General features: G+C 37.7%; 3 protein-coding genes across 4 annotated transcripts; 2 read left to right on the top strand and 1 right to left on the bottom strand.

Moving 5' to 3' along the window:
* Positions 1–908: 908 nt before the first annotated feature.
* LOC145474735 (vesicle transport protein SEC20-like) lies at positions 909–5822 on the bottom strand. Its single transcript, XM_081455190.1, has 5 exons — positions 5449–5822; positions 4252–4343; positions 2815–2919; positions 2427–2545; positions 909–1534 (listed from the first exon to the last, which is right to left on the bottom strand). The coding sequence occupies exons 1-5, from the start codon at positions 5629–5631 to the stop codon at positions 1335–1337; spliced, it is 699 nt and encodes a 232-aa protein (XP_081311316.1). The 5' UTR covers positions 5632–5822; the 3' UTR covers positions 909–1334.
* Positions 5823–6005: 183 nt separating this feature from the next.
* LOC145474627 (histone-lysine N-methyltransferase NSD2-like) lies at positions 6006–20865 on the top strand. Of its 2 annotated transcripts, none has more exons than XM_081455158.1 (8): positions 6006–6378; positions 8167–9997; positions 10359–10567; positions 12498–12610; positions 14778–15033; positions 15350–15652; positions 16006–16155; positions 18492–20865. In XM_081455158.1, exons 1-8 carry the CDS (start codon positions 6084–6086, stop codon positions 18842–18844), a joined length of 3510 nt encoding a protein of 1169 aa, XP_081311284.1. In that variant the 5' UTR covers positions 6006–6083; the 3' UTR covers positions 18845–20865. The 2 variants fall into 2 exon arrangements, with proteins under 2 accessions (XP_081311284.1, XP_081311285.1); XM_081455159.1 differs by lacking the exon at positions 18492–20865 and adding an exon at positions 17313–17527.
* A 901-nt stretch (positions 20866–21766) lies between these two features.
* LOC145480153 (uncharacterized) lies at positions 21767–24298 on the top strand. The gene is made up of 4 exons (XM_081458607.1): positions 21767–22169; positions 22331–22412; positions 22771–23028; positions 23421–24298. The coding sequence occupies exons 1-4, from the start codon at positions 21952–21954 to the stop codon at positions 23550–23552; spliced, it is 690 nt and encodes a 229-aa protein (XP_081314733.1). The 5' UTR covers positions 21767–21951; the 3' UTR covers positions 23553–24298.
* Positions 24299–24326: the final 28 nt, after the last annotated feature.

Below are 24326 nucleotides of genomic sequence, written 5' to 3'. Positions count from 1 at the left end.
AGCCCTCTACAATAACCAGGGATTTTTGTCACAGCCATTCACCAATCCAAAGCTTTTACTCTTATCAAAATCTCCCTGCAATTTCTGCCTTTCTAAAGTGGCCAGTTAATTGCCCAGGGCAGCCAGTATACAATGCAGAATAAAACGATATGAAATTATTGAGTATTTTCTTTGTGATCTCATAACTCAAACATAAATGGTGTGCATGTCAGCCTTTGTTTCTAGCATGTGATTTTTCTGCAGTCTATCCCTAATTTCAGGGAAAAACAACAATAACAACAAAAAAAACACTTACAATAAAATTAATGTTGAATTTTGGATCGTGAATTTCAACAGATGCATGTTTCTGAAATCCTCATTGCAACCTGGAAAAGCTCATCTGTTTGGGAATGCATGCCTCACAGAAAAGATCAAATTAGGAATGAACATGAAAATTATTGGCAAAATAATATTAAAAGTTCCTAGCCCCACTTATTCGAAGGGTGGTCAGCTCTCTCGATCAGACATATCACTGGATCATGCAGTTTGTTTTGTCAAGAATTATCCACTGGATCTAGACTTATCTGTTGGATAGCATTTACCACCCTTCGAACAACTAAGCCCAGTGTTGTACATTTGATGCAGACTTATCAATAAAAACTGCGGCTTGAACAGATTTCTTAACCTCTTGCAAAATTCTGCCCCCTCCCTACCCTAAAGGATATTTTCCACCCAAATATAATGACTGCCAACTCTAGACAGAACATTCTTTGTAAAGCCATGTTATCAGGATGGACTTGTCTTTATTGGGTCACATCAGTCAGATGTTTCATCCATTATAAGGCTTGCATACAAGAAAAGGAAGCCTATTTGCTTGGGCTTTGAAAATAGTGATAAAATGACTTGATCTAGAGCAACAACACCAGCTGAAAACAAGCAATTTATTGTTATTAAATTATTATTTCAGGGACGTCTTGCACCATGACAACATGAAGTTGTGTTATACATGTTTCATGCTTCACATCTAGCTGACGCATTCCTATGTTCTCACTACCTATCTGCTATTTTACTTTACCTACCTAAGAGAATATTAACTTTAAGCAGTCTTATGGATTCTGACTTTTAATTATAATAAATAAAATATTCTATAATTATGTTAAAACTTTAATATGATTTACAGTCGAACCCCTATTGAGCAGCCACCTTTTAAACTGCCACCCCTATAAGACAGTTAGTAATCAAAGTCCCGATGAGGGCTTTTATATATATTTTTTACCTCTATCCTGCCCCTTTAAGTGGCCGCTATCCATTTTGCAGAGGGTGGCTGTTAATAGGGGTTGAACTGTAATTAGCTTTTAGCCCCCAAATATCGGAAGCCGCTTCTTCAAAATGTAAAGAACAGTGGAAAAGAATAAGACAAGTCCAAAGAAGATCAAAAGTCTATCTGTAACTTCCCGTCTGTTATATTTGTTTAAGAGGTTCTTGCTGGTTTGAATTACTCCTGATAATCCCTTGTATTCTTCTTGTGTGTCTTTAACCTGTGCAGATGATGAGGCTGAGAGAAGAGAAAAGGCAACGAGAAAACGTTAAAACCAAAGATGTTTAGGATGGCTGGCCACAATTTTATTGGAGTTGCACATGGCAAGTTTCTAAGTTTAACCAATCAATAAACTGACACCACCACATGAAAGATCACATTGAGATTGGTTATTTGACCGAGTTGAATGCTTTTTAGGTGGACGGACACCAAGTTATGGACCTTGAAACATCGTTCAACTTCCATATTTATAAATGTCTCCAATTTTGAAACAACGTCCCCCAAAACAATGTAAATTCTAAACTTTTTTCATCAGCAGTTCTGTGGCAACTGTAAAATCCTGTCATGCACCTACCATTTGTAACAAGCTGACATGAAAATCACCATTCACAGAAATCATAAAAATTTTTATGAGTTTAATATATTCTTTGGGGGAACACTGCATTAAAATTAGAGATGTTACAAGTATTGATTTTGAGTCATGTTTCACCTTCGATAACTTGGTCTCTGCTCAACCTGAAAACATCAAACTTAGTCAAATGACCAATTTCAATGTGACCTTTCATTTGTGCAACACATATCAGTTTAAAAGTGAAGAATGATCATCGCAGTTAATTTTCCAATTTAAGCAATTGGAAAGAAGAAGCCTGAAAAAAATCAGGGCTTCATATAGGGCTTCAGCTTCATATATGAATTATTTCATATAAACTTCACATCACATATCAGTTTATTGATTGGTTAAAATTTGAAACTAACCACAGTTCTCTACACAACACCAAAATGGCCGATAGTTTAGTCTGAGGTTTCTATCATTGGTATGTGATGTCCATTGGCATGTGATCCCATCCTAAGTCTTATACACATTTAGGGGGGACTAATTACGACAAATATTGTTCATTTCTGGACGCACCTAATATCTGCATATCAGCTTCACTCTGTTTGACTTGACCCTCCATCATTCTTGCAATACTCATTAAATCTTGAGTTATGTTACTTGCAGTCTTTGCCAAATTCTCTTTGTTGAAGGTCCTAAAAAGTAATGAAGAATTTTTTTTCACTTTTTGTGGGGTCTTATTTTGAGTAAAAGATTTTGGGTTTCTTTGGGAGGGGGATGGGTGTTAAAAAGTGTGATCCTGTGCATAGCAGATTTATTCAAGAGGGAAAACTACACCCAAATGATATGAGTCAAACTTCTTGCTATGAGTGGTTTATCTATTAAGATCAGTATGTACTAGAACAACTTAATTATATGACTGTAAGGGATAGAAACACTAATATTATTGCAGGTTCTAACACACCTGTTTCGTACATTGGAGGCTTGTCCTCCCAATAATTCTTCCTTTTCACTTTTGTCAATAATAGCCTTTGAAGCTAAATTAGCTTTCCTGATCGATACCTGGAGGCTAAAACATAAAAATATTAAACTTTTTGTAAGGCCTAGATGATGTGAACAAATGGTTAATTTACTGTGTTATTACACTACCAGAATTAACACAAGTGTAAAGGCTATGCAAAGTGCTATTTGGAAACTATCAATGGAAATTATTCTCACAAGTTGATCACTTTTGCATCTCTGAAACTCATTTTTTTAACGAGTTAAGATTAAAATAATTAAGATTTTCCCTGTGTTAACTTGGTGAATTATTTTATTAACCATAACAAGGGGTTTGTACAGGTGATCTTAATTACCATTACCTGCTTTTATTAGACTAGCTTACTTCTTTACATCTAGGGTTTATTTTAGTTTGCAAATATGTGAAACACTTACTACGTCAGATTTCATTAAATTTCCAAACACCTTGCAGGGATGGATCCAGGATTTTTCTTAGGAGGAGGTGCACCAATAAGGAATGGCATAACTGACTGGTGAGGTAACGAATACGAAGAGGAAGGCTTCATCTTGGGGGGGGGGGGTGCACACCCCCTGCACCTCCCTCTAGATCCATCCCTGCCTTGGAGTTCATCAAAAATGCAAACCCCACTGCATGTTTTATTTTTATTTTTATTTTTCTTGGTGTCTGAAAACATGGTGAAAAACTGTCTCTTGTGCTTGACACTTGTTTTATTTTTTCACACATCAACAGAAAAGTGTGTGAAAAACCTTGATCTTATAAACTGGACCAGCCTGGTTGACAGGCTCATAGTGAGAAATGCTGCTTTCGATCAGGTTTATAGCCATTTATTCCTGGGATTTCTGCCAAAAATGACCGTTCAAAAATAACCCTCTGCACATCTATATCTGGCTATTTCTCCAACGGAATGAGGCCGAATGGCCCAACCCTTTATTTCAAGATGATATCTAGATAGATCTAACTTTTCCCTTTCCCTTTGAGGTCAGAAACTTAGTTTTCCACTTGGGCATGCACAAAAAAGCAAACTTTGGCTTCTCTTTTTTTTTCTTTTTCCGTTTTCTTTTTATTTCATTTGTGGTTTTATTAACCTTTCAGTTGCCTTTGCTTCCACCATGTCCACTGGAAATGTTCTCCCTGAAATGTCAAGGAAAGCAGTCATTTCTAACAAAACGTCAGTCCATATAAGGGTGGTTGAGTATTTATTCAATTTCCAAAGAAGAAATTTGCAGTTTTTGTTAATGTTTTTTTCCCCAGAACTTTTCTTAATGTTTTACTGAACCACAGGTCACCCAAGCTCAGCTTGGGCTACCTATAAAAGCTATGCCTAAACTAATTTGTTTAATCCACCAATTAAGGTCAAGCCTCTGTACCAATAAACTGTACCTTGACAACTCTTTTCTATGATGTTGCATGGCTGCTAATATAGCTAGTCTGTCAGATTCTTTGTCTTGCTCAAAAGCCACTTGCTCCAAACCCTAAACAGATGTGTACATGCAGACATGCACATGATACAAGTAAATATTAAAGAGATGCCAAACTAAAAAGTTGAAATCTGAGAGGCTGCTGATTTTGCCTCTTCTCAACCCCGAAAAATGCATGCCAGAGTATCAAATGTGCCCAAACATTGGCCTAAATGGGAGGGAACCCAAGTTTACGGGCCCCATGGTTTTTATTAGGTTCCCTCACCATTTTTTCTCTATATTTTTCCTTGCATACTAATAATTGTAATTATCTGGGAACTTGAAAAGTCATGAAGGTCAAGTCTGAAGGAATTCCTAAATCAAACTAACGGGTGGGGTCACTGACATAAAAGTGACTTCACAGTGCTTCTCCACATACCCTAAATCCTCGAGTTAGCACCCAGGGCTTGAATGGGTCCATAATCACTTGCTTGTAATTAAACATGACCAAAACTATACATCCTTTGTTGTCTCAGTACTTTTCCATAAAACAAGGGGAGGGAAGGGGGCGCTTATTTGAAGGGAGCCACTTATTTTAAATTTTGGCTGGTAGGAGGGGCACTTATTCGAAGGGGGCACTTATTTGAGGGGAGATGCTAATTCGAGGATTTACAGTAACCATTACATTTATATTTTATTTTTTAGTATTTTTGTTTTCAATTGATGAGCATTAGATTAATTATACATAATTATAATTTGAAGTTAATATAATTAAAAACAGAGGGATCCGCTGTTAGTGGCTTCACGGATGAGGTTTAATCAATCACTCAAATGGAGAGAAATAAAAACTGTGGCACTCGGAGATATTGCCTGCTTCCGTGTGCTCTGATGTTTGTTTACACATTTGGCTCCATTTTGGTTTAGACGACACAGGACACATCACAATAGAACACCACGTCACAAACCTATCGTTTTCATTATATTCCTCATTCTTTTGTTCTTTTGTTCTATATTGTTTTACGTCAACTGTGTCTTCTACACCAAGTAAGGGCCCAAAATATAAATTCAAATGGTAGAAAGTTCACGTTTAGTTTGCAAATCAGGATTAAATATATGCTAAGTTTATCCCTAGTTTATCAATAATAGCTTAATTAATTTCATGTAGTTTTCATGTGCTTACCTCGACTTTCTGTCGCAAAGAATGCAACTTTTGTTTAACCTTCAGATTCAAGTCATTGAGTAAATTAAGTGGCCCCTCGCATTGACGTATGCTTTGCACATTATTTTGGATCTCAAACTCAATTTTGACGATTTCTTGAACAAGAATTTTCACTTGAACGGGAACTTCGATCCCGTCCGCCATTTTGAGATATTACGACGACAAAGCGTTCTGGGTAAAAAGAATTCCACCTTGCATGGGTAAGGTGAGGATTTTTAAAAATTAGCATTCTAGCATCGACATCATTTTTTCCCTCTTTCAGTTTCGTTCCTCGCGTCTGTTGGGTAAAGAAATTCGATATTTCACGTAGTTTTCTTTCTTTTTAGCTGTTACAAGTCTTCTCAGAACTTCCTCTTCTTCGCGTTAGCCCGAGAGGCTTACGGAAGTCGCCGGTGCTGTTCGTCGATTTGCAAAAATAGTCGGTAAATGTTCGGCGACCGCCAATTTTGAGCCATGTGTACCGCGGGAGCCAATCAGAATGTTTCAACCGTTGTTCCATCCGGCAACGCTTCGAAGTTAGTCGCTGCACGCCGCGAGTGATTTACTGCTTTTAACTTAATTTTGCCGCGTGGATTTCGACTCTGTCATCTTCTTGGATGGCAGCAGTAGAAACCAGAGGTGATAGTGGCGCCTCTGAACCTTCAGAGAGCCCCAGTTCGAAAGATTGCAAAGCTTCGTCGAGTCCAACTCAAAGTGCTTCGTGGCTGGTCGGTGATGTAGTTTGGTCAAAAATCCCGGGCCATCCATGGTGGCCTTCCATGGTTTCATACGACCCCAACACGGCTGTTTCCTTCAAGTACAAAGGAAGGGCAAGATATTATCACGTGCAGTTTTTCGGCCAGGATCCCTTTAGGGGCTGGGTCTCCGAGAGATCGATTCTGAAATTTGAAGGTAGGAGATTTAAGTGAATGCATTTACTGAGAAATTGACGAGGTCGGGCGATAAATCTAGCGTAAATCTTGCAAGGTTTTATCAATAATTGTGGGATTAATCTTAACACACTCCTGCTAGGTGTGATAATTAAACATATCGTTTTCTTCGTCGCCTGAAATAACGGCGGTGAATAATCGCTTGGCGATTTTAAGTTCAAAACCATTCTAAACCCCGCCATGTTTGTCCACATTTCATTCAAAACAAGTTGTTCAGTCACTTTCAAGAGAAATGGATTATAAAACTTTGTAACAATATTTGGGTTCTGCTTGAACTGGATTTTTAATCGGGAACTTTTTGCGGGGTCAAAACCGAAGTTTTTAGGCTACGGGGAATTGTTTTCGAATTGTAACTCGTCTATGTAAATATCCAAGTGGCTGGGTGTACTTGAGCTTCATAGTTTACAATATGTTTTGGCGCTTCGCCATGTATAGGTTAGATCGGTCGCTCAGCGCATGATCGAAAACAATGACAGCTGTTTTAGAAAGAAACTGTGAATTTTACCAAGAAGCAGTTATTGGTAGTGTTGCTATCTGCCCCTAATCCAATCTGTTTGTCTACTAAATGTGTCACATTTTCTTTTTCATAGAGAGGCCACATTTTCCAAAAAGTAACTCATTTATAAAAATAATTATCCATCCTTGCAGTAAGAGATTTTCATCTTTTCATGTCATAAAAATTTGCCAAGGGATCAGCTGGCCAAGATACATTGTATTATGCCCAATTATGATTTTCTGTCAATAAGTTACTTTTTTATTGGAAATCTGAAATCATCTGGCTTTTCATTTGATTTTCTTTTAAATGACTTTTCTTGACTTAAAGATAATGCCTCAGGCTCAAAATGTTTTTAACATCATCTGGTTGTTTAGTTTAATGGCTGCCTTGCCATTTTCAAAAAAAAAAAAAAAGAATTATCATTCTGAGAATTAAATAATCTTTTGCTGTTCAAAATGTCAATATTTGGCATAAAACCTTCAGAAGCAGCATATGAAATTAATGGTTTCTGCCAGACATCTCTAGCGTAGCTTAACCCTACTTGCAGATCTCTAGATATCTATTAATTATTTATATACTACTGGTAATGCAAGTTTCAAATGAGAAGCATAAACTTTATGACTCCCATAGATCTATTGTTTATGATATAAGACTATATTTTTTTAAAAAATTCAATTACAATTTCATGGAGATGCTTCATGAAGGCTGACAATATTTGCTGTAAGTTATGCAACAACTGCTTCGTCTGTCTTGTTTTTGACACCGGAGTAAATTAAAACTGAAATAGGCTAAAGGCTTTATCTGATTCTCTAAACCCTTTTGCTTTATTGGCATTCAAAACAGCTTAACTGACAAATAAGAAACTCTAAATCTTTAATTTAAAATATTGTTCTCCAAGATTATGATATTGTGCTGCTAGATTGAAAATAAGATTTGGTTATCATGTTTTTCTTTATAAAAGAGTCACATTTAGGGTGCATTTGATAGGAGTGTGTGTTTATTTTGACATTCTTAATACTCATTAGAAATAAACTTTAGCATCTCTTTCAAAATTCAAAATTAGGTTTGAGAATTTGGCTATCTTGATTTCTGTTGTTGACTACAATATCCCTGTGGTATATTTTTCTTAGTTTTTTGTAGAGAGATATTTAACTGGAGTCTTAAAACCTTACAGGTTTGATCTTAGACAAGACTGCTTTGGTATAAGTTTTGAGAAAATATTTTGGAATTTCATTAGTTATGTCTTTTCCTTAGGTCGACAACATTTTGAGAATTCTCTCCATGGAAAGCAACTCAAGATTGCTCAAAAGCATGTTGCACCTTGGGAAACTGCAGTGAAAGTAGCAGAAAAAGCAAAGCCTATGAACCGGCATGAACGCCAGTTGTGCTACACCTTTAAGTACTATGACAAAAATGAAGGGAAACGTCTTCCCCCCTTGAAAATGAAAAAGTTAAATGGCTTCACTTCGTTACCAGAGCAAGTGAACGGCATGGTTGATGAACATGCAAATGAAATGTCCGATCTCGGTAAAAGAGAAACTCCGATTCCGGAACTCAAGGACTTGAATGGAGACGCACATTGTGCTAATGGATTTAAGGACAACCCAAAGAAAGTTGCTAAGGAGAAGGTGCAGCGTAAAAGAAAACTGACTGCTGTAGTGGTAGCTTCAAAATCTGTTTCAAATGATGTTGAAACTCTGAAAAGTGTTGAGCCCCCAAAGAAAAGGAAGAAAAGGACTTCCAAGCAAAATAATGAATTGGATTCTTCCATTTGCTCGGATGTTGCCACTGACAAAATAGACATATCAATCAGGCTTAAGTTGCATGAAAAGTGTAATGGCTTGTACAATGGAAGTGTTAGTCCTCCTAGAATAAATGGAGAGGTTTCCTCTTTTGGAGCAAGCATGGAGGTATCACCAAACACTGCTCTAAAACTGAAAATCAGAAAGATAACACCTAAACAGAACCAACCAGAAGGAAAGCGTAAAAGAGGGCGGCCTCGAAATCCACAATTTGTCATTGTTAGTGAAGATCAAAAGGAAATGTCAAGTCATTCCCCTCTGCCAGTTAATGAAAAAAGTGGGAAAAATCCAGGCAGTGGAAAGGAATTGCCCACGCTATCAGAGGAAACTGGTAAGGACAAGACTCAAAACAAAAAGAAACGAGTCCGAAAACCCACCAGAAAGGCTCTGAGTGCTAAAGAAGTGGCAGTGTTGCCTACTAACGAAGTACCAGTGTTAGAGGAAAAAGAAAAAAAGGTTGAAGCTAAAAGTAAAAAGGTTGAAGAAAAAAAGAAAGAAATGCCTGAGCCAAATACTTCACTTGAAAGAGAAGATAGTGTGGCAGGTAGTGTGGAATCGTCAAGTGCAGGGGATGAGACAGGAAGCGTAAAGAATGGTGCAACCGCTAAAAGGGATAAAGAAGCTGTTTGTATTGTCTGCGAACAACAGGAAAGTCTAATATTTTGCGAGGGCATCTGTGGCAATGCGTTTCATTTGGATTGTATAGGGCTGTCAGTTGTACCGAAGGGAAAGTTTGTCTGTGATGAGTGTGTGACTGGAAATCACTGCTGCTTCGTGTGTAGACAGACAGGAAATGTCAAACAGTGTTCACAGCCACTGTGTACAAAACACTACCATGAGGAATGTTTGAGACCATTTAAAACTGCAAAGTTTGATGGTGATCGCTTTTTTTGCCCACTCCACTTTTGCAGCACTTGTGTTACAAACAAGTCTTCGGTGTCGAGGGGACGAATGATTCGTTGTGTACGCTGCCCAATGGCATACCATCTTTCTGGCTGTCTTGTTGCAGGTTGTATTCCAATTAGTTCTCATTTTATGGTGTGTGCAAAGCACTTCTTGCGTGAGAAAAATAAGGCACACCACACCCATGTCAACGTGAATTGGTGTTTTGTTTGCTCCATTGGAGGCACGCTGATTTGTTGCGAGAGTTGTCCTGCTGCATTCCATCCCGAGTGCATTAGCTATGAGGGAATTCCTGAAGGGCATTTCTTTTGCAAAGATTGTACAGAAAACAAACAGCTTCTTTATGGAGATATTGTTTGGGTCAAGCTTGGAATGTACAGGTAACAAGGACAGCAAAAAAATCTACAAGAATGATTTGCTTGTTTGTTTTTTCTATCCTAAGCAATATAATGTAAAATTTGTTAGATAGCAGTTCTCCACAAAGAAGTAACAACGGGAAATTTGAAATGCTCTTATCTAATCAATTTGGCACAACATAACTATTTCTACACATCAAGTTCACCGGTACCCATTTATACACCTGGGTGGAGAGAGGCACTTAAGGATTTTTTTTAATTTTGAGCCTTGTTTAGGAAACTGAACTCAACCTTCCAGCCCAAAACTTTTGTGAAAGGCCTTACTCCTCTTTAGTTGTGGCACTTGAAATTCCTCAATTTCCTTAATGTTGATCTGTCTATGTAGGTGGTGGCCAGCGCAGATTTGCAACCCAAGGGATGTTCCTACAAACATTCAGAACATGCGACATCAGCCAGGAGAGTTTCCAGTTATGTTTCTGGGCTCTCATGACTATTACTGGATTCACAGAGGTCGAGTTTTCAGCTATCAAGAAGGCGACAAGGGCTCAACAGATTCCGGTAACAACAAACATCTGGCCAAGATTTTCAAACAAGGTGAGTAGGGTTTTTTTAAGTATTAGATTTGTGGGGGACAAAAAAAAACATTTGAGGTCACTTTTCAGAGTGATGCCTGTGATTCACTTTTAATCACTCTCAAAAGACCACAGTTCAAACCTGCATAATTACATTGAATAATTTGGATCTCAAAGTTGTTACGTCGTTCTTAGATTTTGTTATTTTTTTATTTATTTTCAAAACAAAGAAACAGAAAGATAAATAAGTGGCACTGTCTTTTTTTAGAAAATGACGCATTTTAAAGTGGTACTATGATCAAAGTTTTACCCCTTGAGTTTTTAGGTGTATCACATAGAATTCCATGAAAGAATAAAAACTCCATTTACCATTTGCAAATATCTGCATTAGTTCTGGAGTTATTTAAGTTTAAAAAATCTGTAAAATATGCAAATGAGATGACTGATGACGTCATACACTCAACCCAATTATATCAAGTATATAAATGAAGCTATCTTGGTCAATTTACAGCACAGACCATTGAAACTTGGTAGGCTAATAGTTCTACATGAAACACAGCTACGACTCTAAAAAATTCTGTTCCCATGGCAACTTATTCTTCTCCAGTCCCCACCCACTTGATTTCAATATGTTAGTGATTTGCAGCTCGGAAAACATTAAACGAGGCTACAACCTCTAGCTAACATATTTACATGCTTGCTGGATTATGCATATGAGGTACCATTAGCAAATATCAAAATGGAATGCCAAAGGTGGCCAGAAAAGCCTTTAATTTTGGGGAGGTCTGGAACCCAGCATGTTGCCATGGTAACAAAACTGTTAAGCTTGTATTGTGGAGCACATTTAGTAGAATCCTTCAGCAAAGAATCAAACATTTCTGATACAAATTGGCTGAGATATCTTTCTTCATATTTGATCAAAATTTGGTTGAGTAGATGATGCCATCACTTGGCTAATTTGCATATTTTAAAAACTTGAATATCTCTGGAATGAAAAGAGATACTTGAAAATAGTAAACAACATTTTCCTTCTCATACAGACTACTTGTTTATGTTTTAAAATGGCTTAGATAGGAAAGATTTGATTTTCGTCATAGTACCACTTTAAATCGTCAGTAGCTTTCATTTGAATATTTCCACCCTAGGGTTTCATTCACATACACAACAATTTGCTGGCAAGTCACACAAATGCCCTTATAGCCCTTAAAACAATAGACTGAGTTATTTGTTTATTGTGAATGAGTGGTAATAGAAGTTCCAGAGAATTGAAGGTAATGATTCACTGAAAATTTTGAGTATACGTCTTTAATTACTGTCATATGGTTGTCATTTAGTACTTCAATGCCAGATTTTATAAGTATTTACCTTGTGGCACTAAATTTTTCCAGGAGTTTATTTTTGCAAATCGGTGATGTTTTGTATTTTGCAGGACCTAATTCTTGTGATTGTAAAATTCTGGTTTTTCTTGCTGGGTACCAATATTATTTTTACGATTTTCAGGAAGTTCCCTTTAATTGAAATTACAATGTTTTTGCATTTTTAAATTAAACTGCATATAATTGTGAAGTGAAAAAATATGTAGAGAAGTACAGTTATTAGTGTCACACTATCTCAATGACATCTGGCTCTTGTGCAGAATTGTAGATACTCTTCTCATTGGAGTACCCTCTAACAATCCTTTCCTAAAAACCTTTTTTTAGTTTTGAACATTTTGTTTCCCCTCCATCATTTTGTTTCTGAACAAAAGAGACATTTTAAATAAATGACAGCTACAAGGTTCTACTGGGGATGTTTGTATGTATACTCTCGCAACTGGAGTAAATTTTTGTGGATTGCAGAAAAATCCGCAAAAATCACAAAAATTAGTACCCTGCAAAAATTTAGTGCCACACGGTGAGCATTTTCAATGAAAGGAGAAATACAGTATCTCAACGTTTCTTGCTTCTGTTCAGCTCTTGTTGAGGCTAAACAGAAATATGCAGAATGGAGGGTGGCACAAGAGAACAAAGCCGAACAAGATCTTCAGAAGATGTCCAAGAAACCAGCTCCCTATAAACACATAAAGGTTAGGAATCTAGTTGAAATTTAAAATACATGCCATTGCGTGATTTGGTATGGTGGCACAGGCAATTGCTATTTATCTGGACATGCTTAGTGACCACAGAGACTGCCTACTGAATTCAGCAGGTAACTGTGAACCAAAACATTGCCTATGAAAACAAAGTACTGTATCTGCATAAACAGGAGAATCATATATATAGCAGGAAAACAGTTAAATCAAAAAGGGAACAGATCGTGGAGAAGTTGACATACGTGAAAAAAATTAATTTATAAAAAATTTGGGTAAAGTTTTTATAACATGTTCCATGACATATGCCCTCTTGAATTGAAAGTTGGTGTCCAATACAAAGAAAGACAGATCATGATGGAAGCAAACTAAAGGTATTGAACATGCTGCATTGAATTGATTTAGTGGCATGTCTATGTCTTCGACTGAAATGTCCACATAAATGTTTTAAAAACATGTTCTGTTTGAAATACAGTTGAACCTCTGGTTGCAGCAACCAGTATTCCAAAATACCAAAAGTTTCCACGTCAAATGACTATATTTGGAACTTCCTGTAAGCGATCACCTCTTGTAAATGGCCACAACAACTTTTAGAGCTAAAAGTTTGAAAATTTCCTTTGTTTTTATCCTCCTGTAAGCAACCACTTGACAGATAAGGGAGAGAAAATTGGATAATAAGGTGTTGCATCATTATTGCACCCCTGGGTAGTGCAAGAGACAGAAATCTCTCCATGGGAAGTACCATATTTTTTATCAAAATACTTTTTTCACAAGAATGAAACATTTAAAACATGGGGTAAGCCTCTGCAGTTGCCATATGTTAATGAGGCAAAATTTTGACCCCATATGTTCTAAATTCTCGTAGGCGACCACCCCCCGTAAGTAGCCACCTAGGCTTGACATTTTGGGTGGTCACTTATGGGAGGTTTGACTGTATAACCATATTCAGACCATCAATTCACATGAATATTACCTGTTTATAGCCCGTGAATTTAAGGAGTTATTAGCCCAGTGGCTATTGATTTAGGTGAAAAGATGTTGGACGTTAAAATTTCAGACATTTTATTTCGAACGTTAAATTTTCGGACTCTTTATCTCATTTCGAACAAAGTTCGACAAAAATTTCAGAATCGTTGAAGTAATCGTACATCAACAAAACACAAATTAGACTGAAACAACATCAATGAAAACGATAGTTTTACTACACCCTCAAGGTTTTCCAGCGATGAGAAAATGACACGTATTCCATCAATCCATTGCATATCTCAGGCCATGTCTCAACTAGAGTTTGCTCTGTAAAGGAACTTTGGTGCTATGTAAAAGTTTTATACTGTACTGTAAATATTTTGGATGGTTTTATTTTTGGACACTTTTGTCTGCAATTTTAATCATCTGAAATTTTTTGCAAGTAATGTACACTGTAACAGGTTTTTTTTTCCTCCTGCGAACCATTCCCTGCTGTACCCATGGCAGTGGTATGCAACCTTGGGAGGTAAATAAAATACCAGGAAATTTGTTGCTCAGGTCTTCAAGGAAAACAAAGTCCTTTCTATCCACATTGATTCATTCTCTTTCTTACATTCATACGTTTGACATGCATACAGTTGCGAACAACAATTTTTCATTCATTCTTTCATGTATGCACACGCTAATTGTACTTGACTTGAAGACAGCAACTCATTTCCACATTTCTAAAAGCCCGAGCATGATTTAGACAGTGAATTTTATTTTCTGTGCATTGAAAAAATGCTGGTTGCTTCCTGCATCCATTTCATTGTTATTTGTCTTCTGTGTTATGGTCAATAAAAGAATCATATTTTCCTTATGAAGATTTCCATATTTTTACATTAATGTAAAAAAACTCAAATTTTGTATTTAATGTGCCCTGTAAAAATTTGATTAGTGCCCTGAACTTTAGATCAAATGGTGCTGGTGTGAACTGTTCTTTGGCAAGGCTCTTTGCTTCAAGAGTGCCCCACTCCACGCAGGTGAACAGATGGGTAGTGACAAATAATATGCTGGGTGTAACCCAAGAATTGACTAGGATCCCGTCTGTCAGGAGTAGAAGTATTCTCTCCTTGGCCTCTGAGAAAACCCAAGATTACCATCAGCCTGTTGCGCTACTAGTTTCAAATGCAGACTTTCCTTATTTTTCTTATCCTAGGTAAACAAATGCACCACAGCTGTCCGAATGCTGATTGATCCTTCTGAGCTCCCTGTATGCGACTGCTCGCCAGATAGTGAAAACCCATGTGGTCCTGAGGCCAACTGCCTGAATCGCATGCTGCAGTTTGAGTGTAATCCAACACGGTGCCTGTCAAAGGAGAATTGTCAGAACCAACGATTCCAAAAGAGGCAATATGTTGATTGTGAACCATTTAGAACATTACATCGTGGATGGGGGCTGCGATGCAAGGAAGGTGGGCAACGGAAAATTATTGGTGAATAAATTAAATGCAATTTAGATGAAGAATATTTTATGTTGTAAAATAAATTACAACAGGAAATACAGTTTGGTAAATAACCGACAAAGCACTGCCTGTTATTGTCAAGTTAAGTGTTTGGAGAATTCTAAATGAAGCCATCAGGACAAAGTGAAGAACAGTTGCTGTCAAAGCTTTGTCAGCATGAGCTCACGAGAAGCGTTACTGGCTGGTCAAGAAACTGTACTATTTTCCACTTTTTGTCGTTAAAGAGAAGTCTCAACACCATTTTGTTATTTTCTGTCTATTCCAGATGTCAAAAAGGGCCAGTTTGTCATCGAGTATGTTGGGGAGCTCATTGATGAGGCCACTTGTCAAGAACGTGTGCGAAAAGGCGAAGACATCACAAACTACTACATGCTGACGATAGACAAGGACTGCATTATTGATGCTGGCCCCATGGGGAATCTGTCGCGGTTTATGAATCATAGCTGTGATCCAAACTGTGAGACACAGAAATGGACGGTCAATGGAGATGTTCGGGTGGGACTTTTTGCCTCGCGGGAAATCAAGGCAGGTGAAGAACTGACGTTTGATTACCAACTGGATTGCTTAGGTGAGTTTGATCATCCATCTTGCATCGTGGTCTGCTGGTTGAAAATGTCATACTTGACCAGTTTGTGACCACTACTGATGGTTTTGTTTCTAATGCTCAAGGAGTTGTATGTGCTACCATTGGTCAGTTTGAATTCATTATTGCATCACAAAGCAAACACCTGACGTCACGGTCATGCTTTATTTAAGAAATAACAAATTCTAAGCCGCGTATTACACTGTGATGAAACACGACAGGCATTTGTCCACAGTTTCTTGGTTTAAAGGAAATTCGCGGTGATGACTTTTTCCTCATGCATTATTGGGTTATATTAGGACATAGAGAGTTTGAAGTTTTTCTGAACATTCAAACAGGGAATGAAAAGAAGAAATGCCACTGTGGCGCTAAGAACTGCAGCAGTTTTCTTGGAGTGAGACCCAAGAACCAGATCCAAGATGAAAAACCGAAAAAGGCAGGAGACAAGAGAAAAAAGAAGAAAATCAAAAAGCCTGTTGTCAAAGAAGGTATGTGTGCCAAGTTTACGTAAAAAAAAAAGTTGAAATGGGAATTTATGGCTCTAAACGGTTACTGCAATGATCTTACTGTAATCAGGATAAAACACAAATGTTATTGTTCAGTAAAGCTATGGAAATCAGAAACAATATTTCTGGAATCGTGGATTGGCTAGATATGTGCCTGGTAAGCATTCTCACAGAACCTTGCATACATGCAAAAGAGCTGGGTTGTTGCAAATTTTTAAAAGTAGGCAGCTTTACAATTGAAGTTATTGGCTGATTTTACAATCATTTTTAAAGAATCAGGCCACTTGCTCAGTTGAGTAGCCCACTGAGATTATATATAATAGATTGTGATTTTGGCCAGTAGCAAGCTACTTTCCACAACCCTGAGTGAGTATGACAGAGTTGTTTGGGTGACAGCTCTGTGAAAATGTTTTGTAAGTTGCTATTTTATATGTATTTCCATAATTATTTCACACATTCTTTACAGCAACTTTGTTTCAATAATGATTTTTTTAACCATAATTATGGTAATATTTATATTTAAATCATAATGATTAAATTAATTTCTAAAAGAGCTATTAAAGCTGGTCGTAATTTGCTGCCAAAGCTCTTTATCTTCCATTTTACTGTTAAAAAAGTGCTTAATTTGTATATGGTCTAATATTGATTGAAAGTTAGAGTTTTAATTATGATAGAGATATTATTACTCTATATTTTCTTTTCCAAGCCATGGCTTTAAACTGTTTATCATTTTAAGCCTGAACAGTGTTAAGCAGTCTTTTCCTGAAATAAAAACTACTTTAACAGTGAGTAATGACCTTAAAGTGTAAAAGCTTGATACTAAACCTTTTAAACTAATTTGCACTAAATCCTGTAAATATACTGCAATGTACTTTGGAACCACAGTCGTGACATTAGAAAATGACAAAGCTGGCCCTCTAGTAAATATAGTTATGAATTAACTTGCAACCTTTGGATTAAATTATTCCCCCTTCACATTCACAGTGGAATGTTTATTTTTCAATGGAACATTTTCAAACACTGTTTAATGAATCTTAGCAGCCTATTGTCCCACATTTCCCTGTTTTATAACAACACCCCTTGTTAAAATTTGTTTGAAAAACACTGTAACTGAAGCAAGCATTTTTGTTTGGCTTCAGATACACCAGTGTGCGCGGAGCATCGCAAGCGGCCCCCTCCTCTTCCAGCTGTTCGTCCTGAGGCCAGTAGTGAGCATGGCACAAGTTGTAACACCACTGACCAAGCGATAAAACTCACGGGCACTTCTCCTCTCAATAGTGCCTTGCCGTGGACCTATAGCCCACTTCCATCAGGGCTGACCTTAAACAATAATGCATAGACAAGGTGTGCTAAAACTTAACAACAAATAAGATTCAGAAAGAAGATGTAAAGTCATAGGAAGTGGTTCATTTGGAATAAACACTTGTGAACTATAACTAAATACAGTTATTAATATATTTATAAAAAAAAGTAATTAATATATTTATAAAAAGGTACATATTATTTGAGTTAAACACATGTAAGTGTTTTTATTAACTTGTTAGTCATCTTGCTTCAAATCTGGTTACAGTTCTTATTTGTCTGTGGACTGCCACACAGAATCAAAGTGTATCTTTGGTTTTCTTTTGATCTACCTATGTTTCACTGTGTTGCTGATAAAAGTCAGTGATTTGGTCAAGAAATCAGCTGATGTTAAATTGTTGGAAATGATTTTTGTTATTAATTTTTACTTGTTATCATACTTAAGAGCTTCACTACCTGTCAGGTTATTAAGGTGATATTTAAACTACCTTGCCGTAAATTCATGATGATCATAAATCAATTAAATCTTCACTATTATAAGTGTAAAAAGCAGAGAACTAGTCAGCAGAGTTTTTGTAAACTTTGGCTGCAAAATAACTCTATATCAGGGCGCCTTTCAGTGAGATGTGAATGTTGAATTTCAAACCCTAACTAACAATTATGTTTTTGGCAGCCATAAATCACAATTACTACGACTATGAATCAAACTTTAGAAAAAGAAACAAGCAAAATGGATCCAATTCTTTTGAACCCATTGAAGTAAACTTTTGTCTCCTGGGGATTAACAGCGACAAAACACAAAGGGAGACTGGGAGACTTTTTTATTGAAAGGCACAGTAGTAAACATAATTTATAAATTTGGCTGTCTTTGCTTTCTTGATTTGAGATTTTATTCTGCACTGAGTGTGAGGCACTTCACAGACACCTCATCGTCTGTGACTTGGACTTGCTTGCAGAATGCATGCTCAGGTATTGGAGGCTAAACGATTGCCAACTAGCCTCTTCTCTAATTTCAGTTCACGAAGATGAATGCTACATCTGCGGTGATGGTGGTGAACTTCTCCTGTGCGACAAGGTAGGCTGTTCAAAGTGCTACCACAGGGACTGCCTCGGAGGTAATGTCACCACTCGTGGCAAGTGGATCTGTCCATGGCACTTCTGCGACGACTGCGGCAAGACAGCAAACATCTTGTGCTCTGAATGTCCAAATTCCTACTGTAAAACTCATGCGTTTGGTCAAATCACAGAGCTAGGAAATGGAATTCCTGTCTGCTGTGACCACATTCTGACACGGAAGAAGACAACACAAAATCAAGCAGAGGATGACAATGATGGTGATGACTTGGTGGCCAGTGCTGGTATTGAATAGATTCAGCTCGAAGTCTGGGGCAGATTTTACACTATGTTTTTAGTGCTGTTAGCAGATTTTACTTTGTAGAGTTAGTGGTACACCTTTCACATAAGAATAACCTTATTTGTATTCTGTACATGTATGTAGTTGTAAATTAGGGAGGTTGGAAGCTTGCAAAATAGATTTTCCTCAGACGAACTGACTGTATTTTAAGTTATTTTGTAATTCGATCAAGATGCATTTCCCAAGTGCATTTCCTTTGGATCCTGCACGTTGAAAATGAATCATAAAACAAATTGCCAAAATGAAGGGAGCATGGCTTGTTCTTGAACACTGGCTGAATATTATTACCTTCATTATTTTTCAACATTTGACAGATATTTCCTTAGACATGACATTTTACAGTAGGGATCTAATATGTTACTCTTGCCTGTTTAACCTGTTTTGACATAAATAATCTATGATTTCATTCATTACATTCAGGGCAAACATTAATAAATAAATTAAATTGGACAAACCTGCAGCTGGCAAAAATAGACTCTTCTTGTGCTCTTGTGCAATTTTTCAAGTATAATAGTCAACAACAGTTTTGAACCTGTTCTGTTAGACAACTTTCCAACTTGGTTAAGTGTTGTCGTGAATCAAATAGAAGAAGGAGATACCTTTAAGAGTAATGTTGGGCAAGCGACCCAGCTAAGGTGCTTTAACTGTCTGTCCATCCCACAATCAATCATACTAATTTCCTGTACATTTCTTCTGATGTTCTCTCTTGTTTGGTGGAAGACATTATCCCATACTTAATGATTTTCTGTACTCTAAATATGAGAATTAGGGAGATGAATGCTTGGTTTTAACGCAGTGAAGTTTACTACTATAGTTTTACATTTTACTCAACCATAACACAAACTGATTAGCCAGGTTGTGAATTGCTTTGAATGCTTTGCCTGTGATTGATGACAGTTAATATTTGAAGTGACAAACCTAGAGGGCTTACATAGATAATAGCGCTACCATTTCTTTTATATGTCTTCTGAAGTGCTTATATTTATTTGGAGGTTTAATTTCATTTCTAACTTAGCGATCTAGAACATTGTGGAAAGCATGGAAGTAACATAGGCCATGCATTCATTACTTGCCTTCAATGTTTAAACCCCTTGCTTTCTAAGAGTCAAACTTGGCATCCGTTTGTAGTTCTCTTTAACTGTATGAGTGGCTGGCTTGGTATGGGTAGTAATGCCTCTATGTGACCAATGACATGTGAGCTATTTAGCAATATGTTCAAGTAACGCTTTTAGTTTCCTTTACAAAGTGTTTCTAACTTTGAAGTCTGTGGATGAAACCCTAGTGTGTGACCATTCAAATGGCAGCTATTGAGCAGTACTTTCATGTGGTACTGTTTATTATGTTCCAAGGTTGCTCTAACACCAAACTTGTAAGTTTGTGGATAAAACCCTAGTGTGTAACCATTGGATAAGGTGCTAGTGAGCATTAGTTTCTTTTGGTCGTGTTTGTTTTTCGGAAATTTCAAATCTTCTCAATTTTTACCTCAAAGGGGTTACAAACATCTTAGTAGGGGGGGGGGGGTAGAGGAGTTATTACAGTAGATAGTTATTACATTTCCTTGTGACAATCATTTGCGGCGTTTAGCTCCATCACAACGTTACAAATCCATTTGTATCCAGGTTGACATTTTCTTTGCTCAAGTCTGTTATTATCCCAAAAACAGACTCTAATTCATGACAGGTAGATTGTAGCGTGACACCCGTTCCGGAGTCACGCAAGGATGTGCACCATAGGCGTGACTCCGTGTTCCGGTGGTAAGTTGTTACAATTTGTAGACTAATCTTTTTTGTATTTTTTTTAAACTAAAATTCAATTTTGCTGGGATTGTAAGGAATGGCTTCTAATGTTGGAAAGAAAGTCTTTCCTTGAGAGTTTTATTCTTTGTTTGCAATGTTGTTAATTGATTGCAGTGTTTTTAAAATCATGATACCTGGTCTCTGTATTGACCTTGAAATAAATGACTGTCGTAGCATCTTGTGCTGAAGTTGTATTATACCAGTCTCCCTCGGTCATTTTATTCGTCACTCAACTCTCCAGTCCACCGTCCGTAACCCGTGCGTAAAGGTTGACTTAGTGACACCATTATTTTTTGAGGGTTAGTAGGGGAGGAGTGGGGCAAATTCCAAAAGAAATCCTTCACCGCTAAAACTGGTGAAAAACAAAAGTGCAAGAAGAGCCATGGAAAAAATCGAGCAAGTGCTTTTTACTATCATTATTTGGACTTTTGATGTTAAAAAGATATTGCCCACCCAGACTTTCTAACAGTCCTTTTCAGTAATTCTTCCCTATCTTGTTCGTGTCGCGACTTACGTTGCTCGAAGATTCGCTCGAGGGAGATGAATAAGCGAAGGATTAGGCAAAGGTCGACTTGTGGCAAGTCTATTGCCCACCCCAAAACAATCACACCCACTTTTAAAGGTGAAATAAAATTTTGTTCTCCAGACGATTGTCCAACCTCCTCACAATATGATGTCCAATGAGAATCAAACTGCGAAAGAAAAAACTCCATGGTCGTAATCTATTAGCTACCTCGTCTTCCGCCTTCCCTCTTCAGTCAAAGCGCGTTGCCCGCGGTATTGTGGGCCTGTTATACGGAAAAATGCGAAGGAACGTAACCGTCCAGCACCGCGCTCTTTGTTTCCCGCTCTTCACCGACGTAATGCAACGGCGAGTGGGAACGAAGCAGATCTATCACGTTTTTGTCGGAGCAGGAACCCTTATTGTGGATCAGACCGACCCCCCTCGAAATTTTCAATACCGCACGAGGCTTCACCGAGTGCGGTATTGAAATTTCTTGTTCATTGTTAGTGAACGAGTACAGGTAAATCCCGATAATTCACTCGCTGAGTGCGTTAACCTATAAATATCCAACGCACGCTCGTGGAATAATTGTTAAAATGATCTTGGGCATAAAAAGCAGTGCGCGCGCGAATGACGCGGTTTGGCCGCGCGCTCTGGAGCTGATTGTGATGTCGTACGCACGCACTAGTTGTGGTTTGAATGCGTCGACGTAAATAAGGAACGTTAATTTCGCAGACAAAACAGTGCTGCGAGAAAACACCATGAGTTACGTCCCAAATCATTCGTATATGGGCCAGTATTACTTCAATCCACAATGGATCCATATTGCTGGCGAGAATTCGCCTTCCTCTCTTGTCTATGGCAATATGGTCAATTTTTCAGTGGGTCCCGACGGAACACATTACTTTCACCAGACGTTCAGTGGTCCATTTATTGCTCCGACAACTCAAACGGTCCAATCAGTGAAAACGGTATGCTAGTATAGTATTGTTCTACTATTTTGATCACTTACCAAACGAATTTATATCCGTCTACGTCTTTGTTTCTTTTTATCTCAACTTTATTTAATATTAGGAGACATAAGATATCAAGGTAAGATCTATGTGACATTGCTTTGCAATTTGCGCATCTGTTTTGAAGCATTTTAGAGAAAGTTTTACCAGCGCTATCATTCACATTTTTTTTTTTGTACTCAAAATGTCAGTTGCTGGAACGTGAACCAGTAAGTAGAGACAGGATTTGTCGAATAGCACTAAAACCTAGACAAGCTTATTTTAAGATCAGAAAGAACTCTTTTCTAGCTTGAGAATTCATCCTCTCTAAGCTACTTTCAAGTTACACCGAAATTTTTGCGATGTACTACTGCTCAATTTCGTGCGGGGTTTTTTTCACGACGACTGATATTCACAGATTCGAACGGACAATTTCTTTAACATTTCTAGTAGTTATGTAAGCCGCCGTCTTTTTCTGGGACATAAATTTTCGTGATTTAAAAGATACAAAATTGTGTAAAGTGCGAAAATTAAACGTAGTAGAAAACTCGCGCTGTAAATTAAAATTACTTTTTTTAAAATTTGAAGGATGTTGCGCCTCCTTCTTACGACGAAGCAGTTAAAAGACAAACAGAAAAGGCTTCCGGATCAAGTGATAAAGAACCCCGACATAAGAGAGAGAAAGACCATTTCTGCGATGAGGATAAAACGGGCCAAGAAGAAGGTGAAGCCAAGGAGAGTTCCTCGTGCGATGAAGATGACGTGTGGGCCACAGAAGATGAAGATAATGATGACAATGAGAACGAGACGGACAGTTCCGAGGAAGAATACAATGCCAGTTGTACGGTAGGCACAAGACAGGTCTTAACTCAAGCTAACCAATCATAGCGAAATATTTCGAACTAACCAATCAGCGCATGTAATTCCTCAAGCAAACTTGACAGCCATTGGATATAGAATATTTCGAACTAACTAATCATAACCCGTGCAACTTCTTAAGTACATTGGATAGCCATAGGACAGACTATTTCGAGCTAACCAAACATAACCCGTGCGATTTCTTAGATTTAGAAAACGATATCACTGGATAATAAATCGGTTACCAAAACCATCCCTCCTCTTGGTTTTACCAAAAATGCCCAAGAATGACTTTCTCTGAAAAGCAACTTCCAGAGACACATAGCGTAGATTTTTTCGGGCAAACTTATGCACCTGAAAATGACTTTCGTTTGTTTTAGCGGAATCACCCGAGGGACAGACGCCGGCCACTCCATAATAGAAGAAAGAATTCTCCCAGGTCTCCTAGAAGGAAAGTGGACGCGCGTTCAACCATTGTGTCCCTGGTACCGAAAGAATTTCAAGGCTTTTAATAAAACAAAACAACTGGCTTGAAACGACGGAGAATTCCCTGCGAACTTTCAGCTTTCCAGTGTTATGCTCGCTTCCAAATTTCAGCTACACGGCTTGACTTAAACTGGGCCGCTTTTGAGCTTCGATTGTGCATTTATCTTGTTTCATCAGAGAATTTTGATCCCGAAAATATCTTTGTAAAATAAAAGGGAATTTGAAAACCGAATAAACTGCAAGTGTTTTTCATAACCAGATGAAGTTCTATGCTTGAAAATTCGAAGTACATTTGGCAATGAATCTCTTCCCGCATTTGTATAGAAATCACCGACTTGCTATATTAAAGCTGCTTACATGTACATACACTACCATTTAAAAGTGTCAGCTTTCAGTTTTCTGCCCTTTGTGAGATTTAAGGTCATGTCTCTGCTCAATTCCTCCCTCGCTCGAGGGACGTCTGAAAAGACTGGAACCAAAAGATTCAATTAACGGCGCAGCTTTTTAGGAATCCATCTCGCGTCTCTGATTGGAGGTTAATTGCGCGGAAAACATCGTGACCCAGCGACAGCCAATCAGAGAACAACACGGAACTCTGGAGAACTACGTCATCAGTATGGAATATTTTGATGGAATCTCAGAGGCATCTGCGCTGATAATTTGATGCAACTTAAACAACGACAGAAAATATAAATTTGGTACTCTTGACCATGTTTTGTTCACCTTGACTAGATTTTATAACCACTGCATCTTTTATAAAAAACTAATGCACGATACCTATCTAAGCCCCTCCACTACCC

This window comes from Orbicella franksi, chromosome 2 (genome assembly GCF_964199315.1).
Source record: "Orbicella franksi chromosome 2, jaOrbFran1.1, whole genome shotgun sequence".
Lineage (NCBI taxonomy): Eukaryota > Metazoa > Cnidaria > Anthozoa > Scleractinia > Merulinidae > Orbicella > Orbicella franksi.
This window is presented reverse-complemented; position numbering and strand designations above follow the sequence as displayed.

Excerpts from the sequence above, each read along its gene's own strand:
- LOC145480153 (XM_081458607.1), top strand. The coding sequence starts at position 21,952 with ATGAGTTACGTCCCAAATCATTCGTATATGGGCCAGTATTACTTCAAT. Across the intron at positions 22,413-22,770 it reads AGTTGCTGGAACGTGAACCA|GATGTTGCGCCTCCTTCTTA; the intron begins GTAAGTAGAGAC and ends TAAAATTTGAAG. Across the intron at positions 23,029-23,420 it reads AATACAATGCCAGTTGTACG|CGGAATCACCCGAGGGACAG; the intron begins GTAGGCACAAGA and ends CGTTTGTTTTAG.
- LOC145474627 (XM_081455158.1), top strand. The coding sequence starts at position 6,084 with ATGGCAGCAGTAGAAACCAGAGGTGATAGTGGCGCCTCTGAACCTTCA. Across the intron at positions 15,653-16,005 it reads TTACCAACTGGATTGCTTAG|GGAATGAAAAGAAGAAATGC; the intron begins GTGAGTTTGATC and ends ACATTCAAACAG. Across the intron at positions 16,156-18,491 it reads AAAGCCTGTTGTCAAAGAAG|TTCACGAAGATGAATGCTAC; the intron begins GTATGTGTGCCA and ends CTCTAATTTCAG.
- LOC145474735 (XM_081455190.1), bottom strand. The coding sequence starts at position 5,631 with ATGGCGGACGGGATCGAAGTTCCCGTTCAAGTGAAAATTCTTGTTCAA. Across the intron at positions 4,344-5,448 it reads CTTTGCGACAGAAAGTCGAG|GGTTTGGAGCAAGTGGCTTT; the intron begins GTAAGCACATGA and ends ACATCTGTTTAG. Across the intron at positions 2,920-4,251 it reads CATAGAAAAGAGTTGTCAAG|CCTCCAGGTATCGATCAGGA; the intron begins GTACAGTTTATT and ends TTTATGTTTTAG.